The 18366-nt window shown below is 38.3% G+C and overlaps 1 protein-coding gene across 1 annotated transcript in view; it reads left to right on the top strand.

The window, feature by feature from the left end:
* LOC127636068 (CDC42 small effector protein 2) overlaps nucleotides 1-16086 on the top strand; it is a 33983-nt gene extending 17897 nt beyond the window's left edge. Inside the window, exons 2-4 of the mRNA XM_052116444.1 lie at nucleotides 11094-11195; nucleotides 11468-11585; nucleotides 13947-16086. Coding sequence (XP_051972404.1) covers nucleotides 11094-11195; nucleotides 11468-11569 — 204 coding nt within the window. The 3' untranslated portion in view covers nucleotides 11570-11585; nucleotides 13947-16086. The remainder of the gene's footprint in view (nucleotides 1-11093; nucleotides 11196-11467; nucleotides 11586-13946) is intronic.
* Nucleotides 16087-18366: the final 2280 nt, after the last annotated feature.

Here is an 18366-nt window from a genome sequence, read left to right as displayed (position 1 = left end):
GAGTGCAACCTAGTTTAACGCAATTTAAAGATTTGAGCCAATACATACCCAGTACCGACAATGATGACAAAATTACGTCACATTACCAGCAGGATCTCTTGCATACTGGCAACTCTTCTGTGGTGGCGGCACTGTCGTCCGGATAAACGCTCAGGGGGAACAAGACAAAAGCGCCAATGTATGCGCGCCAATATCGTTCTACTTCAAGCAGTGGAATAAACTACAATGGAAAAACATTTATTGAATATTTTCCTACAGAATTTATAGGGGTTAAAAGTTACCTTCTTCTTGCTCTAGATTGGGGGTCAACCTATAGATCATGCTAAACTTAAATATAATTATGCCGTTCCGGACCATACCGGCCCAATTTAACCCCTTAGAATTGATATAGGAAGCTAGATGTGCATCAAAAAAGTCTTGTGACTTTGCGTCAACAAGCCATGTCAATATCGCTGCATACTCTAGCATTTCAAATGTTACTCTGGCAATTTAATAAAGGAGCCACAGTGGCTTCAACTAATAGAATATATTACATTTTCAATTCTATTTTGCATTAATTACCCCAGAAGTGACTCTTTTGTTCTCCTTAACACATTGCATTGAAATGCTGCTTTATTTTCAAATTGTTCTGTAACTTGGATGGAAACATGACTACTGTTAGGGTTAGGAGTATATGAATTACTTACATAATTACTGTTATTTCATATTCATGTGGATGTTTGCTCCTGTCTTTCACTTGCGCAGTGCATGGCGTAAAAATGTGTGCATATGTTCAACTGTAGGTCCAGTTCTTACCACTGCGAGAGGCAGTTCGGAAATTCAGAAAGCAGAGGCCGATTTAGTAGACAGAAACTTCAACCTCCTGTCGCTGATTTTCTAACATCACCTCAGTGTGAGCCAGAACTGGTTACATAAATAAAACACTGTAACAAAATTGTAAATAATGTAAATGACATTTGGTTCCATTAACGGTTTCATGAACATCTGGATCCTTCCATCTTTTCAGAAGGAGCACATACTTAAATAATCCAAAACAGCCTAATGAAAAGGCAAGGCATGGTGCCGGCTGTCCAAAATGTAACACATTGGGTCTGAATTTAGGTGAAAATAAATTAGAACTAACATGCCGATTTCCTGCGAGACCACGTTGTTTCTGTTTCCAATCCAATTATCATACATGGTCTTCTCAAGGGTATAGCAGTAGATTTAACACATTACCACATGTCACATTCCAGGACAAAATCTCCAGCCATCAACCATTGAAATATTTTTCCGCCATATCATTACATACATTTTAAATTGCTATTGCTTTCTGGCACTAAACGCACCATCCACAACATTGCTTTCACACTAGTTTCCATACTATGGGCTGAAATATGTGTATATATACACACACACACACACACACACACACATATATTATATTATTTATTTCAAAGAATGTGTTCTAAAAACCTTGGTGCAAGATAGAGAATTTTGGAGCAGAATGATCACACTGTCAATAAGGAGACAGTAGGTTGAAAGTTCTTCAGCTGAAATTAGTTGCTAATTTCCATTTGAAGCACGGCCCCCAGTGGCTGAAGCTGGAATTGTTGTTGAAAATATGGGTACATGTGAGCTCCACTTTGTCAGGGTATTGGAACATTCTGGAATATTCTCTATATTTTCAGAGTTTAGACATGAACTGTATTACCATCTGCTGGTGGTATCTCCAAACTGCAAATGTAGGAACAGAGTTTGGAAAGCAGACCTGCTTTTGAAACTTCTTAGTTCAGTTACCTATTTCTCAGGAAAATAGCAAATTGCAGCACTTCATTAACATAGAATACACACACAGTTAGTGCAATCCCTCCCACCCACGCCCACTTGCACCTTGCTCTGGCATGAAAATTGCACTTAGAATTAGCGCTCTCGCGATCGTTGCGTGTAGGATTGTGCTTTGTTCACTCACAAAAATAGAGCCCGTATTGTTACTTATAGGGGTGTGCATCGAAGCCATTATCTGTATTTGTATCCGTATCTGTTCATATGACAGAATTATCTGTATCTGTCTCTGTATTCAAATAGAACCAGGTGTGGGCGGGGCTTAATCCAGAAGTGCGACAAAACTAAATGAAATGCCCATTTTTAAGTGTTACTCTTACATTTATACTTTCCGTTAATAAAATATGCCTTTTATATGCGTTTTCATAACAATAGCCTAATAAAAATAATAATATTGTTATAAATATTCTTATTATTATACAATTATTATTTTCTTACCAGGTGAAGCTGAATTTGTAGGCTACATTAACTGTGGAATATGTTGCAGTTTCACCTGGTATTTCAGATATTAATATCTGCATGAAAGTGGTGGTGGTGTAGTGGGCTAAAGCACATAACTGTAAATCAGAAGGTCGCTGGTTCGATCCCCATGGCCCAACACCATTGTGTCCTTGAGCAAGGCATTTAACTCAAGGTTGCTCCAGGGGGATTGTCCCTGTAATAATTGCACTGAAAGTCGCTTTGGATAAAAGCGTCTACCAAATGCATAAATGTAAATGTAAATGAAAATGAATTTTCATTTGTCTGTGCATGTATAAAAACATTATTCTGGAGGCAAGAAGTGTCAAGCAAAATGTGAAATGTCAAGCACATTTTGCAGTAAATAATAAATACACATTCAAACAATAAAATAAATTAAAATAAAATCAATATACCTGTAGCCTAAAACAGGTTAAAGTCCTGTAAGTCTATTAGGAATTGTTACAATAGGACACCAATATTTAGATGATAATAATAATAATAATGTTAAATTTATATAGTGCCTTACCAGAGTTCGAGAACACTTAACATTTGAAAATTTAGCAGTTTAAAGAAGAAGAAAAAAAGACGGAGAATGTTTCATTTTCTTTGTTTTACATAATGAGGAACATTAATATGAATACTCAACTTTTTTGGGGGGTAAAGTCTTGACCATTTAATTACCTTAATAGCTGATGTGAATCAGCTATTAAGCTGTTGTGTTTTTAATCACAAGATGGTGCCACAGACGGCCGCCTCGGTGTGTGTGTGCGCGTTGTTATGTTTTGTTTTGTGTTTTAACTCTGTTTTTTGCGTCGGTACCGGTAGCTCTTTCACCAGAGATGAGTTCATGAACATAAGGGGTACAACTCCAGAGGACTTATTTACTACTTTTCTTCTCCCTACACTGGAAATTTTGGACATTCTGGTCAAAGGTGCTCTCCTTTGCTCATGCAGTGAAACACCGAAGGAGAGGGAACCGGGCTGGTGCGCTTGTGCTTCTTCGCCAGCGAGAATTACGCACACCGTTACCAGGAATATTTCTCTCTAACGTGCGTTCACTGCCCAACAAACTGGAGGAATTACAACTGCTGTTAAGGAAAAACAGGGACTTTGCTTCATCTACTGTTTTGTGCTTCACGGAGACGTGACTTTGTGGATTAATACCGGACTCTGCGCTGCAGCTGGCAGGCCTCCAAATTTACAGAGCGGACAGAGACATGGAACTTTCTGGCAAAACTAAAGGTGAAGGAATCTGTTTTTACATCAACAGCAGTTGGTGCATCAATGTGACAGTGATCCAGCAGCACTGTTCTCCTGACCTGGAATCTTTCATCATAAACTGTAAGCCTTTTTATTCACCCCGTGAGTTTGCTTCATTCATTCTGGTCGGTGTTTACATCCCGCCAACGTGCAGGTCGCACAGCGCATGCTCGCCGACCAGATACTGTGTGTGACCAGATACCGGACTCTTTAGTTATTGTCCTTGGTGACTTTAACAAAGGAAATCTCACTCATGAACTCCCTAAATTCAGACAGTTTATTAAATGCCCGACCAGAGAGGAGAACATTCTGGATCACTGTTACACCACAGTCAGGAATGCTTATCATGCCGTCCCCCGTGCTGCACTGGTGAACTCTGACCACGTCATGGTCCACCTGATTCCTGCGTACAGGCATAAACTAAAGCTCTGCAAACCTGTAGTGAGGACATCAAGGAAGTGGACCAGTCCGGCTGTGGAGGATCTCCAGACATGTTTTGACACTACTGACTGGGATGTGTTCTGGACTGCTACAAACACTCTAGATGAGTACACAGAGGCTGTGATGTCATATATCAGCTTCTGCGAGGACTGCTGTATTCCATCACGCACCAGGGTGAGTTACAACAATGACAAACCCTGGTTTACAGCCAAACTCAGAATGTGAAAGAGGCTAAACGACGGTACTCTGAGAAGCTCCAAAACCAGCTCTCAGCCAACGACTCTGCACCTGTCTGGAAAGGGCTTAGGCAGATCACCAACTACAAGCCTAAAGCCCCCCAGGCCATCAACGACCGACGCCTAGCCAACGACCTGAATGAGTTCTACTGCCGTTTTGAAAGACAAAGGGACAGTCCTGAAACCCTCCCCCACTACAGCTCCAGCCACAGTGCATCACCTCCACCTCCCCCACCTCAGCAGGGGTCTGGGCACCCCCACCAATGCCCACCTTAAAGGTACCCCCTCCACCCCCCACCCACCTCAGTGACTACTCTTTCCATCCATGAGAGGGACATCAACAAACTCTTCAGGAAACAGAACCCCCGGAAAGCTGCTGGACCAGATGCTGTCTCCCCATCCAGCTTGAAGCACTGCGCTGATCAGCTGTCTCTAGTGTTCACAGACATTTTCAACACCTCACTGGAGACATGTCACGTGCCAGCCTGCTTCAAGTCTTCAACTAACATCCCTGTTCCCAAGAAGTCAAGGACCACAGGACTTAATGACTTCAGACCTGTCGCCCTGACCTCTGTGGTGATGAAGTCCTTTGAGCTCCTTGTGCTTTCTCACCTCAACGACATCACCGACCCCCTCCTGGACCCCCTGCAGTTTGCATACAGAGCCAACAGGTCTGTAGACCATGCAGTCAACTTGGCCCTCCACTACATCCTCCAGCACCTGGACTCCACAGGAACCTACGCCAGGATCCTGTTTGTGGATTTCAGCTCTGCCTTTAACATCATCATCCCGGCTCTGCTCCAGGAGAAGCTCTCCCAGCTAAGTGTGCCTGACTCCACCTCCAGGTGGATCACTGACTTCCTGTCTGACAGGAAGCAGCATGTGAGGCTGGAGAAACACATCTCCGACTCACAGACCATTAGCACTGGATCCCCCCAGGGCTGAGTTCTTTCTCCTCTGCTCTTCTCCCTGTACACTAACAGTTGTACCTCCAGTCACCAGTCCGTCAAGCTTCTGAAGTTTGCGGACGACACCTCCCTCATCGGACTCATCTCTGATGGTGACGAGTCCGCCTACAGGTGGGAGGTTGACCACCTGGTGACCTGGTGCAACCAAAACAACCTTGAGCTCAATGCTTTAAAGACAGTGGAGATGGTTGTGGACTTCAGTAAGAACTCAGCCTCACCTGCACCTGCCCCCATCACCCTCTGCGACTCCACAATTGACACTGTGGAGTCTTTCCACTTCCTGGGATCTATCATCTCCCAGGACCTCAAGTGGGAGCTGAACATCAGCGCCCTCATCAAGAAAGCACAACAGAGGATGTACTTCCTGTGGCAGCTGAAGAAATTCAACCTGCCAAAGTCAATGATGGTGCATTTCTACACAGCCATCATCGAGTCCATCCTCACATCCTCCATCACTATCTGGTATGCTGCTACTACTGCCAGGGCAGACTGCAGCGTGTCATCCGGTCTGCAGAGAAGGTGATTGGCTGCTATCTGCCGCCACTCCAGGACCCTGAAGCGTGCTGGAAAGATTGTGGCTGATCTCTCCCACCCTGGCCACAATCTCTTTGAATCACTTCCCTCTGGCAGAAGGCTGAGGTCCATCAGGACAAAAACCTCACGCCACAAGAACAGTTTCTTCCCATCCGCCACTTGCCTTATCAACAAGGCCCGGTACCCACCCTGACACTCTCCACACTCCACCTCTGGCTCTACATTGCACTGTACTACTCTGCTCTCTTTTATTTTATACTTACTTTTAATTGATACTGCGTGGACATATTTATATTGCTTATATTTTAATTCTTGTTTCATATATTTAGAGATTGTGTGACACGCACCTACAACACCAAAACAAATTCCTTGTATGCGTAAAAAACTTACTTGGCAATAAAGCTTTTTCTGATTCTGAATATAAATGTGGTCAACTTTAAGAGACAGAAAGACCAATATTCTATAACAGAAAGCTCCAATATTCAATCAATTCAGGTCAGGTATTTAACATTGCACTCAGGTTTAGGCTATAAATAAATACATGAGAATCACGTGTGATATCACTATTTCATAGATTTCATTTTAATTTTATGTTTATTACTAGAAAATGATATAAATCTGTGTTTTCAACTGTATTTCAGACATCCCGATATTGGTAAAATGGAAGCAAAATGGCAAATCTCATACTAAATAAATAGAACATAAAATAACTCCTGTAATATTTTCTGTAGTTTGCACTCCAGAGGTGAATGAACAATATTTTCTGAACTTTAAGCACCTCTTTTCACAAAACATTTGAAAAAAAAAAAAAAAAAAAGAAGGTAAGCCCTATTTTTGCCCTCTTTAATAAATCACAAATTCTCCAAACACCATAAGTTTTTGATTTACCCATTACCCTGCCCATTTTCACATGTTATAATGTGTCGTTGCCCCCCTCAGAACATGAGTATTCTTGAGTCGGCAAATGCTCAGTTCTCTTCTCTGTGAAACATGTACACCATAACAATGTTTCACTGTACACTTTACATGTACACATTTCCGAAAGAAGGCAAAGCCTGTTTTACTGTTTATTTGAAGCATAGCTTCAGCTTTGACCCTTGTACAACAGTAGTGTGTCTCCTCAGTGTGTGATTGGTTTGTTGAGGGTGGGTACTTTATTTTAAGCAAGACTCAGCTGGACTCCAGGGGTCGGATTCACAAAACATTCTTAAGAAGAAAATCTTAAAGTTAGGAGAACCCCACAGTTGTCTTAGATTCTAAAAGGTTAGATGAAGTAACTGGGTTGTTTTAAATGTGATGCATTCTATCATGATAAGTCACAATGGGCTGTTTATGTAGAAATCTGATTTTAGACCAAAAAACATTTCAGACTATTTGGTTATTTATGATTTTTATTTTCATCTTTCAAACCATGTAAATGGTAAATTCAAACAATAAATGTTGTTTTGAAGCTTCTTAATGTGGTGACCAATCATGCTAATTCAAAAGGATGCGCTGCATTTAGCGCTCGCTTTCCATGACCTTTAGAGTTCATAGAAACATAATAATTATAAAATTAGAAATCTGAGACTTTCTTTTTCACCCCCCATCCACATCTCCCCTATCGGAGTTTGGCAGAGACACCCTTTACCTCTAACTTTCTGACATGATATAATTATCAAGCTTTCCAAGTTGAACATTTTCCTTGTGGTAAATTTCCTCAACAAGATCCTCTTGTCTACTAAAGTTTTGTATCTTTTCTTTTCCTCCATGTCATATTAAAAGTTATCAAATGGTTAGCAGCAAGTAAATTCTTCTATGACTGTTAATATCATTAAACGAATACATCTCATGTACTTTACATTCAAAAATATTATTCCGCGGTGCTTGCTATTTAAAAAAAAAAAAAAAGTTAAAAGATATTTGAATTGTTACGATTTACCAGTGTTGAAGGCTATCAGACAAGACAACTTTATTAGCAGGCATGTCAAAGCATGTCTTTTTATTCTTAAGAAAATAATTATGTTCTTTAGAAAATATTTGAGAACTTATCAAGAATTTGTCAAGAATTGCACTTAGGAACGTTCTTATGAACTTCTTAGAATTTATCCTAAGAACATAATTTTTTTTTTTTTCTTAAGAACATGTTTTGTGAAACTGGCCCCAGGACATTAAGTCCTCATGGAGTGGACTAAAACAGGGATTTGTCAGTGTAGTAAGTCCTTGTTACTATGGTAAAGTGTGAGGCAGAGAGAATGTGGGACAAAATCTGATGTTGAAAAAATGGCTTGCAATTGTTTGGAATTCTGTCTGAGGTCATTACTTTGATTTATCAGTTGCTAAATCGACATCACTAAAATTGAAGCAATACTCTAATGTTACAGAACATGCAGCCATTGTAGAAAAGAAAACTGGAAGATTTTGCAAGAGAATATAGTTACCAATTCATTATATTAATTATTTATGAGGCAGTTGGGTTCGTTTGGCATCCATCTTGGCAACCCCGCAGGCAGCTAATTCTTTCAGCTTTGTACATCCTGTAGGGATTTTACGTGAGAGAGCAAAATACTATAAAAATATGACAATTTTGATGGTTTGCTCCTACAGACTGTTGCTCTGAACAGTTTTTTGTACAGCTAAAACTCTACAGATTTCATAATCGCAGATGCTGTGATCAGTGAAATTCCACCTCCTTTGTAACTGCCCAGTTGTCATAGCAACTGCAGTATATAATGTCTGACTTGATACACAGTAACAGAAGGGTGAAGGTTTCATTGAGAGCAGAGATTGACTTTGAATCTGTTTAGCAAATAACCCAAAGCCAAGCAGGTATTTACCCTTTACTAGGCCTATGATTTGATTATGTTTAAACATCACACAGTCATGTTAAATCAGGGGTGGGCAACTATTTTGGTTAAGGGGCCACATCGGGCTTTAAGTAGTGCACGGGGGGCCACATTGTACTCCTTTTGAGATACAATGTTCTGCGTTGATTTGGTTTTTGTAAATTTAAGCCCAGAAATAGTTGTGTGCTCAATTTTCTGAAGTGTATCTGTGACTAATGGGACTATTCTGCAATTGCCTAAAGTATTATATTGCTCTACAAAAGTAGATACTTTTCTATCAGGCATTAAAAACTAAAAGGCTGAGCTTATACATTTATTTTACCATATCTACTTCCCTGTTAATGTATTATTCAATTTAACAATCTGTACATTGGGTTTGTTTTAATATAAAAAAAAAAAATCAATTTATAGAACTTTTAATGTTTGTCACAAAGCGGGTGAGTTTACTTATTGTTTTCCTAAAACATTACCCGTTTACATGCTAAAAGAGTCATGATGCGGGTCTCTTCGATGGTTCGACTTTCAGCACACAACGGAATAACACAACTGCATGAATATGATAAATGATTACTGCAAAAGTTAGATTAACATACAGGTGCAAATGGACTTCAACATTTCTAAATTGCACAAATAAAAAATAGATATACATATTCGTCTCTGGCTTGCTTTTGCTCGCATGTCAATGATGCCGATATCTACTGTTATATTTAATTTAATCAATGAGAGGGTTTACCTGAAAAGTAGCACCAAACATCACAAGCAGCCTCAAGAATGGACACAGAGTAGCTGTATAACACTTTTCCATGAGCAGAATATTGTACTACAGATCGCTGAGTTTGTTCAAAGGGGAAAGCGAGATAGAAATAGCGCACTCGCGTGCATGGTTGCCAGATTACACAAAATAAGTATAACATTATGCGGAATATTTCCAATTTGCACAAGTATAAATCTCAAACTGGGGGTATTGCGTCTCTTATATGGCAACACTGAACATGTTAAACGATTGTGGAGATGTGTTAGGTCCCAATGCTAGTTAACTGAAATATCCAATGAAAAAGAAAAAACGTTTTTCCTATAAATGAGCCGCGGGCCACATTAAACCATGTGGAGGGCCTGATCTGGCCCACGGGCCGCTTATTGCCCATGTTTGTGTTAAATCCTTAAATTCTTGGATGTGCAAAGCTAATTCATGCTTTGCCAAAGTGTTTCTTCATAAAGTTTCAACAGAGAAACTAATGCAAATATTCATTTATTTTCAAAGGTGTTGACTTGCAGACTACGTTTCTTATATTAGACAAATAGTTAATGGCTATCTTATTTGTTGTTAATATTATGAACTGCTTCGTTGAAAGTCAACATGAAATAAAAATTACCTTGTGAATTTTACAGACTGATCTCACAGTGAAATCAGATCTCACAGTGAAATCAGAAACAGTAGGCTGACTTTTCTTTGGCTAAAAACAGTCTGTGCTTTCTGAAATTCTAACACTGCCACCAGTGGCCAAAGCAGAAAGTGTTGTTGGGTGTATGGGCACGTGTGAGCTCCATTTTCCTGGTGTCATTTCCACGTAGAGGCTCCAAAAGCAAGTTGTTTTCAGCTGTACAGGCTGTAATTCAGTGAAGAAGAATACATATTTTATAAACTGTGTACCCCCCAACCTAAACCCCAAACCTAAACCTAACCATCAATGGAGTAAAAATGTAATGTTAGAGGTAAACATGCAACTACCAAATCATGCTCATCACTGTTTATGTGAACATTAATACTTCCTGGTTTCAACATGGGATCTGACCCCAGGTTTCCCACAATGCTGATGCACTTCTAGTTGCATCACAGGGGAAGGTATACATGTTTGGAGCTGATACAAAAATGTCTGGCAGGAGATGGCACTTGTCAGTGAGTTGGCATATTGTGTCAGATCATAGTGTACTGGAACTCTCTGAAACAACATGCCAACTTCCTGCATGATCATGTTGTCTCATAACCGCAATGCAAAAATATCATTTTATTTAAAATATATTTATACATCATAGCAGTTCTCCCTTGGTACTGCCTTTAATTTTCATTCATTTTAATTAAGGAAATCATTGTACAATATAATCTTTTTCTTATGAAATACAGTGAAAACATTTCTGTGCTATGGTAAAGAGAATCATCATAGAAAACAATGGGAATAGTAAAACTGAAACATCTGGACGTGTTACGGTAATGAGAATTGGGGGGTAATATGTGCATATCTGTCCTGAAAAGAATCTCGCAATGCAAAAAGTCTTTATGTTCCTAAATGTATGCTTCTTTTTTCTTTAAGCAAATTTAATTGTATGTTTTTTTGTTGTTTTGTTTAGTTTAGTTTTTTCGTATTGATTTGGGGTTAAATATGACCAGAATATTTCTTGAGAGGCTTAATAAGAATCACTCAAAATGGGTTTGTGTTGACTTTAATGCACACAGGAAAAGAAAATAAGAAAGGAAAAGGACATTTAGAAAAATTGTCGTGCTTGTTCCAATATGTATTCAGTTATGATTGTGTGTTTCTCTGCAGAAGCGGCGGAGACGTATAGATCGGAGTATGATCGGCGAGCCCACCAATTTTGTCCACACAGCGCACGTAGGGTCTGGAGATCTCTTCAGTGGCATGAACTCTGTAAGTACAGCAGATGCTATATTGTTTTGTCCAGAATCAGATCATTCTAAAAAAGTTCAGGGGTGGGAATCTTTAGGCAATCTTTCTAATAGGGTTCTAATGTTCAATGTAATATCCTGTTATGAATTTATGGATTTTGTTCAGTTTTGCTTCAATTTTCTATGAATAACCTGCTTTGTATTTTTAGTTTCATTATCAGTGTTAAGCTATGTGAAGTGGCTTTAATTATGTAGATGATCTGATTTTGTTTTAATCCTGTGAAATGTGTCCAGGTGAACTCAATTCAGAATCAAATGCAGTCAAAGGGCGGGTATGGAGGAGAGGCCATGCCTGTTAATGTACAAATGCAGCTGGTGGATACAAAAGCAGGATAATTTGTTTTTGGAAGGGGTGAGTTAAGTGATATTTACTATAAACTGTTATAGGATTGCAATAAAAAAAGCCATTAGATTTGCTTTAAAGCTCACAATCCCTTGTTTGTGAGTGATTTGGTTTAATCATTATAGATATGGGCTGGAAAATAAAAGGTTGTATATCCAGAACAGAGAAGAGCTTCATGAGATAATTGTGCCTGTGAATAATACACTTCAAGGATTTGCACAAAAATTTACATTTACTCACCCTAATGCTGTCTCAAACTTGTGTGACTTTATTAGTAACACCTTGCAATAATGTTTCACTTGTCAACATTAGTTAGCAACATTAGTTTAAAGTGAAGTGTGTACATTTTTATGTCAAAATACATTCTACTTTCCCAGTTTATTGTTCGCTGACAACTTTAAGTTAGCTATTTGTGGGTTTTCCTCCACCAAAAGTATAAACACTCAGCCTCCCAGGCAGGGGCCTGTGTAGTTCAACAAGTAAAGACGTTGACTACCACCACTGGAGTCGCGAGTTCAAATCCAGGGTGTGCTGAGTGACTCCAGCCAGGTCTCCTAAGCAACAAAATTGGCCCGGTAGCTAGGTAGGGTAGAGTCACATGGGTTAACCTCCACATGGTTGCTATAATGTGTTGTTCTCGCTCTCGGTGGGGTGCGTGGTGAGTTGTGTGTGGATGCCACAGAGAATAGCGTGAAACCTCCACACGCATTATGTCTCTGTGGTAATGTGCTCAACAAGCCACGTGATAAGTTGCCTCAGACACGGAGGCAACTGAGATTCGTTCTCCGCCACTTAGAGCGCATTGGGAATTGGGCATTCCAAATTGGGGTGAAAGATTTTTTAAATACATTTACAGCACTTATTATTGATCTTGGTTAATGTTAATTTAAACATATATTAATACATTTAAAAAAATACATATTAAAATGAATATGTTAACATTAATGCATTATAAACTAACATGAACAAAGAACAATTGAATTTTCATAAATTAACATTAGCAAAGATTAATAAATGTTGTACAAAATATATTGTTTGTTGTTAGTTCATGATACCTTATGTATTAATTCTGCTAATGCTAATAAATAGAATCTTATTATAAAGTGTTACCAAAAAATATGCAGAAGCTTGCACCCCATTATAAATAGTACCATAAACTATTTAAATTTTTTCTTGTAACATAAATAGTATATTTATTCAAAGCAATATAACATGAGCAAGAGTTTTGTTGTGCCGGATATCAGCACGGCTGTGGCTGTGAGTCGACCGCAGGTAATCACAGCTGTGCAGATACATACAGAGCAAGAGCATGATTGCATGGGTGATGTTGCTTTTATACCATAGTTCAACAAACAAGTAAATTATATTTATTGTCTTATGCTTTAGGCAAAAATTGGCCAGTTAATTTGTGCATTTCTTCTCTACCAATGAAAATATTTCTAAGCCAAAAGCCAAAGCAACAAGCTCAAGTCTTCTTTCTGCACTGCATTTATAATGTTAGTGTTTCGTTTGTCAACAAATCAGTGTTTTTGAATGAATTTTTGAGTGGATCAATTATTATCGTTCAGTTCTACTGTTTTGTTTGTGACAATACATATAATATATATATATATATATATATATATATATATATATATATATATATATATAATTAAAATAAAAATTTCTGCTATGACTCTTAACATAAAATACATCCATTTGTCACTATCTACAGGCTTAAGAATGAAATTAAAGAAATGGTCATTGAACAAATAATGAAACAAATAAAAATTTATTCTGAATCAAATTCCCCACCAACTGTTAAGAAAGCTGCAAACACAGAGAAGCAGACTGACTGCTCTCACAATAAAACTGGACAAAGTATGTTGACTTTTCTTTATCTAAAATTGCTCTGTGCTTACCGAAATTGGAAACACTGCCCCCAGTGGCCAGATCGGTAAGTGTTGTTGGGCATATGGACATGAATGAGCTCCATTTTGCAAGTTAAATCTCCTCAGAGGGGTGCTAAATGCGAGTTATGAAACAGGAAGACACATTTACTTCCTAGTTTCAATGTGGAATCCACACCATGGTCTCCAACGCTGCCAAAGCAATGTACTTTCGGTCACGCCACAGAGGAAGGTAAACATGCTGCAGCCGATGGAAAAATGTCTGATAGGAGAATGCTTGTTGGTTAGTCAGCATACTGTGGCCGATCATAGGATACTGGAACTATTGGAAACAACATACCGACTTCCCGTGTTATCATGCTGAAGCGGAGTTATACAAATAGTGAAGAGTCCCAGTGCTGTTGCACTGTATATCATCTCTCAACTTATAGAGAATATAAGAACTGTGGCTTAACTGTCCAAATACTTTTTTGTTTCTCAGGTTCTGTGATGTCACCGGTACCCCTCCAGCATCTCGCCATGTGCCCTCAGTGAAGACTTCACACCTCAATCTTACGCAGCAAATAACAGGACAGTTGCACATGGTAAATAGATTGTCCTGATTGTCAGACAGCAGGACCCCACAGCACTTCAATGTTGTGTCTGACCCTGCTCAATAACAGACGCTTGCATGCCCCTTGATACCTACCGGCCTAGATGTGCAAAGTGTGTTTCACTGCATCCTCTGTTGTTTGCAATCAACAGTTGCTCTTTCATTGTGCAAAAAGTGTGTGTCTGGAACCAGTAAGAACAATTAATTTGGTTTGGTCCTGTTTTGTTTCCTCATTTTGCCATGAAAAGTCTGCTTTGTAATTTTAGTTTAATAATCAGTGTGGAGCTGACAACAATGTTTGTATAGAAGTGGCTAGCAACGCACATGGGGTGCCAAACTGCTCAGTGTAATGAAATGGCAAGAAGTACTTTCTGTTTTAATGCGGACACAACGAATGGCATTTTTTTTTATTAAGGAAATGTGATTGTTACCTTGCTGTTTACAATGTTCCAATTGCATTCCTTGTTTTTTCTGTTCTTGTGGTGATGACTGCTGTGTCAATGTTCATACGTAACTTGATGTAAAGAGACTCAAGCTATAGATACTGTAAAGATAATATGTAAAAAAGACAATTTAGTTTAGCTGTTCTAAAGCTCGTTATTGATGTATCTTCTAATACATGGGCATTTCAAGAAATAAGGTAACAAGACATATTAATGTAAACTAATTACATATTTAATCAAAATATCCCACCATGTCTGATTAGGTAGAGTGCTGCTTCCTCTCAAGGCCACACGACAGCACCACCTGTTGGACATAATGTCCAGTTTCAAGATGGCTGGTCTCATGAAAACTTGTTAAGATGTTGATTAAGTATCATAAAACAAAAATGAAAAAAAGGCAGTCATGTTACCCTATTTCATGGCCTTATATGTCTTGTACTTAAACCTGGGGCCATTCCATTCACTCTTGTCTGCAGTTATTGTAGCTTTGTTCAAAGGTTATTTTTGAAAATCTTCATTCCCCCAGAAATCATGGCCTTGTCTGACAGCGTATATAGATCAAGGAGCACTCCACTCCGCCCCTGGACTGACAGCAAAACTATCAATGTTTTATAAAGTGCAATAGCATTTTATTTATTCTGTATATTGTGCTATTCAAAGCCTGCTATGTCATTGTGAATACAAGCCAGAACAAAATGTAATGTAAAGAAATGTAAAATCTTAAAAAATGTTAATATTTTGTATTTGAGATAAATTAAAGTAAATTACCTTGTAGGATTTAAGATACAATGCTAAATGTATTTGTGCTTAGGACCATTTAAACATTTGTCTTTTGTTGAAGTGCTTTATGTTTGCATATACTTGCACTGTGTTTATCATGACCTACCCTTATAGGGATAGTTCACGCAAAAATGAACATGCTCTCATCATTTACTCACCCTGATGCCATCCCAGATGTGTATGTTTTTCTTTCTTCATGCAGAACACAAACAAAGATTTTTAGAATCTGCTAATTCTCTCCTGGGTTTTAAGTCTCGCCAAACTTGAACTTTGGAACTTTTATGAAGTCGCCAAATGTGAACTTTTTTAAGGAAAACAAAACTTCTTTGCATGAGCTTGTGTTTCTGTTCTCACAGGCATATAAATGAACGTAAATAGAGTGTGAAGTTTAGTTCGCCTTCTGCCATTTTGGCACTTTTTATTTGACACATGATGTGCACTGGACTCAAATGGATATTTTGGTATTTTTGGCAGAAATCAGAGTGGATCTGTGATGTTATGATGATGAAGATATTTCAGAAGCACAATCTGATAGATTTCTGTTTTATTGCAATATGATTTAAAGTGTGGCCAAAGTGTTTTCAGTCAACATGCAATACATGAAATTAAATGTACTATCTGCCTTTTGTCATGAATGGATTTCAACATCAGGGAAACATGCTCAACTTTGTTAATTTCAGATGTGAAAACTCAATTGTGGTGCCCATTATTTAACATTGTATGTCAGCTGGTAGATTACCAAATGTGTTCTGTTGAAATAAATATTTTTTACATGCTGAATTACCAGCTGTGTGTGACCTTGTTGGCCTCATAATAGGTAAAATATGGATGAAGACTGACTTTTATATTACCTGGTTTTATAAATGTTTTCATAAACATGTGATGGCATTGACAAAAAGTAGTGACTAAGCTGTGAAACCAAAAATAAAAGAGGTATATTAATTTCATAGCAGAAATGTTTATTTTAATTATATATATATATATATATATATATATATATATATATATATATATATATATATATATATATATATATTTAAATGTATTTTCCCAAAGTAAAAAAAAAGTGCTAATTTCAAAGTGGAAATGTTATTTTCAAATCTAATGCATTTAAAATTGTGGATATGTTTTTGTCCCACAAATCTTTTGTCCCATATCAAGAATCAATGCCACATGATACTTCAATCTGATCATCATTGCAGTACCGATCAAATGTTTCATCTTGACTGACTGATGCTGCTTATCTTTACCCGTCTCTTCAGTTGTATGCAAGATACTGTTCTAAAGAGCAATTAGAGAGGCTGGGAGGGTGTAAAAATCTCTTGCATGTCGTTTATGTGCTTTTATTTGCTGCATTCTGCCTGAGGTTAAATAATAAACATGTGACACACTGACCCAGCAGTGCTGACACACACACACATACATGTATGATCACAAATTAAATTAGTCCATGCATTTGCAAGTGAATTGGGTCAACAGTCACTCAGAAATTGGAATGTGCAGGCTTTTTTTTGTTGCAATTGACAATTTGAGCAGTTGATATACTAACTTGACCTGTCCTGCATTGTGACATGCTATATGCTCCTTCTTAAAGTCAACAGAATTTGATAGTTCTTTTTATATTTCTAATACAGTACATGCAGCAATTGAGAGAATACATGGAATATTTGTTATTCATTCATCACACCACAGGTCTATTTAAAATGTACTTATGAAAGTGTTCCGGAGAAAATGTTGAATCCAAAAACTGACTTGGATTAATAACACCATTGTAAATTGCGTGGTGCCATGCGAGGGTCGGACGTGTGAATGGCGAGCTCTGCGTAGTTTGCTAGTTTTAATACTTTTTATGTCTTAAACTGGTGAGATTCGATACACTCTGATTCTTAACTGTTCTAGGTAGACAATATTTAAAAGAAATCAAAATCCTCAGGCTCTGGAGACATTAAAAGACACTTACGTCCTCAAGCTGAAGCCCTTGAGATGCAGACCGAAAGCCCAGTTGGCCAGTGAGGTGAAAGAGATTTAGAGTCAGCTGTCGAATATGTCAGCGATGCTGTAATACGTCTTGCTGTAATACGTCGATTGATTACTGCCACGGAGACGAAATTCACTGAGACGGTTACAAGAATGGCAGATGTTGAGAAACGAATCAATTATCTGGAGTCATCGGAAAGGGAATTAGATGCTAATCCACTAGCGACCAAGGCGGACTTGGAAAGTGTTTGGAAAAAGTTAGAAGACCTTGAGAATCGTAACCAGCAAAACAACGTCCAAATTGTTGGAATTCCTGAGGACGACAAATGCAGAGATATGGTGAAATTCCTAGACGAGCTCTTTCCGAGTCTTCCCGGGCTCATATAGGTGTACATGGACTGTTTGAGTTTAGAGGCATGGACGCCAGTTGGCACTGTCATAGAATAGATTCCCTCATTCCATCTGTTGTTGCTTGTCAATTGGAAAAATGTTAGTCACAGATCATGCCCTGGTGATTTTAGAGGTGTTGCCACATATGGAGAAAAATAAATTATATTGTAGGCACTTTAATGTATCCTTTTGCAAAATTCTGAATTCCAACAAATGCTAAAGGCTGAAATCAATGTCTTTTTGGAGACCAACTGGTCTTCAGTATTCCTGTGGATGTGGCTTGGGAGGCACTTAAGGCAGTTCTTAGGGGTAGGATCATACAGTCTGCCTCATTCATCAAAAAAGTTTTTTTTTCTATCATTCCCTCAGTGAAATCTGCTGGTGGTGAAATATTCACTAATATTTACATTATTAATATCAGTGCTTTTAAAGAATTATAATCTCTATGGTTCCACCTCTTTGTCTACAGATGAGGATATTAGAAACATTGTGGAACCATTAGAAATACCTAAACTGACAACAAAAAATATCTTGATTCTGAGAAAATCTTGGAGGAGATTGGCCTGGTAATTAAGGCCTTGCCTACAGGCAAGTCTCTGGGGCAAGATGCCTTTGCCGCTGAATATGTTAGATCTTATGCAACAGAACTGGCTCCACTTTTGTTAGAATTTTTATGGAATCATTAAAGAATGGAAAGCTTCCGCCAACAATGACACAAG

The sequence above is a fragment of the Xyrauchen texanus genome, chromosome 43, assembly GCF_025860055.1.
Source record: "Xyrauchen texanus isolate HMW12.3.18 chromosome 43, RBS_HiC_50CHRs, whole genome shotgun sequence".
NCBI classification, from domain to species: domain Eukaryota; kingdom Metazoa; phylum Chordata; class Actinopteri; order Cypriniformes; family Catostomidae; genus Xyrauchen; species Xyrauchen texanus.
This window is presented reverse-complemented; position numbering and strand designations above follow the sequence as displayed.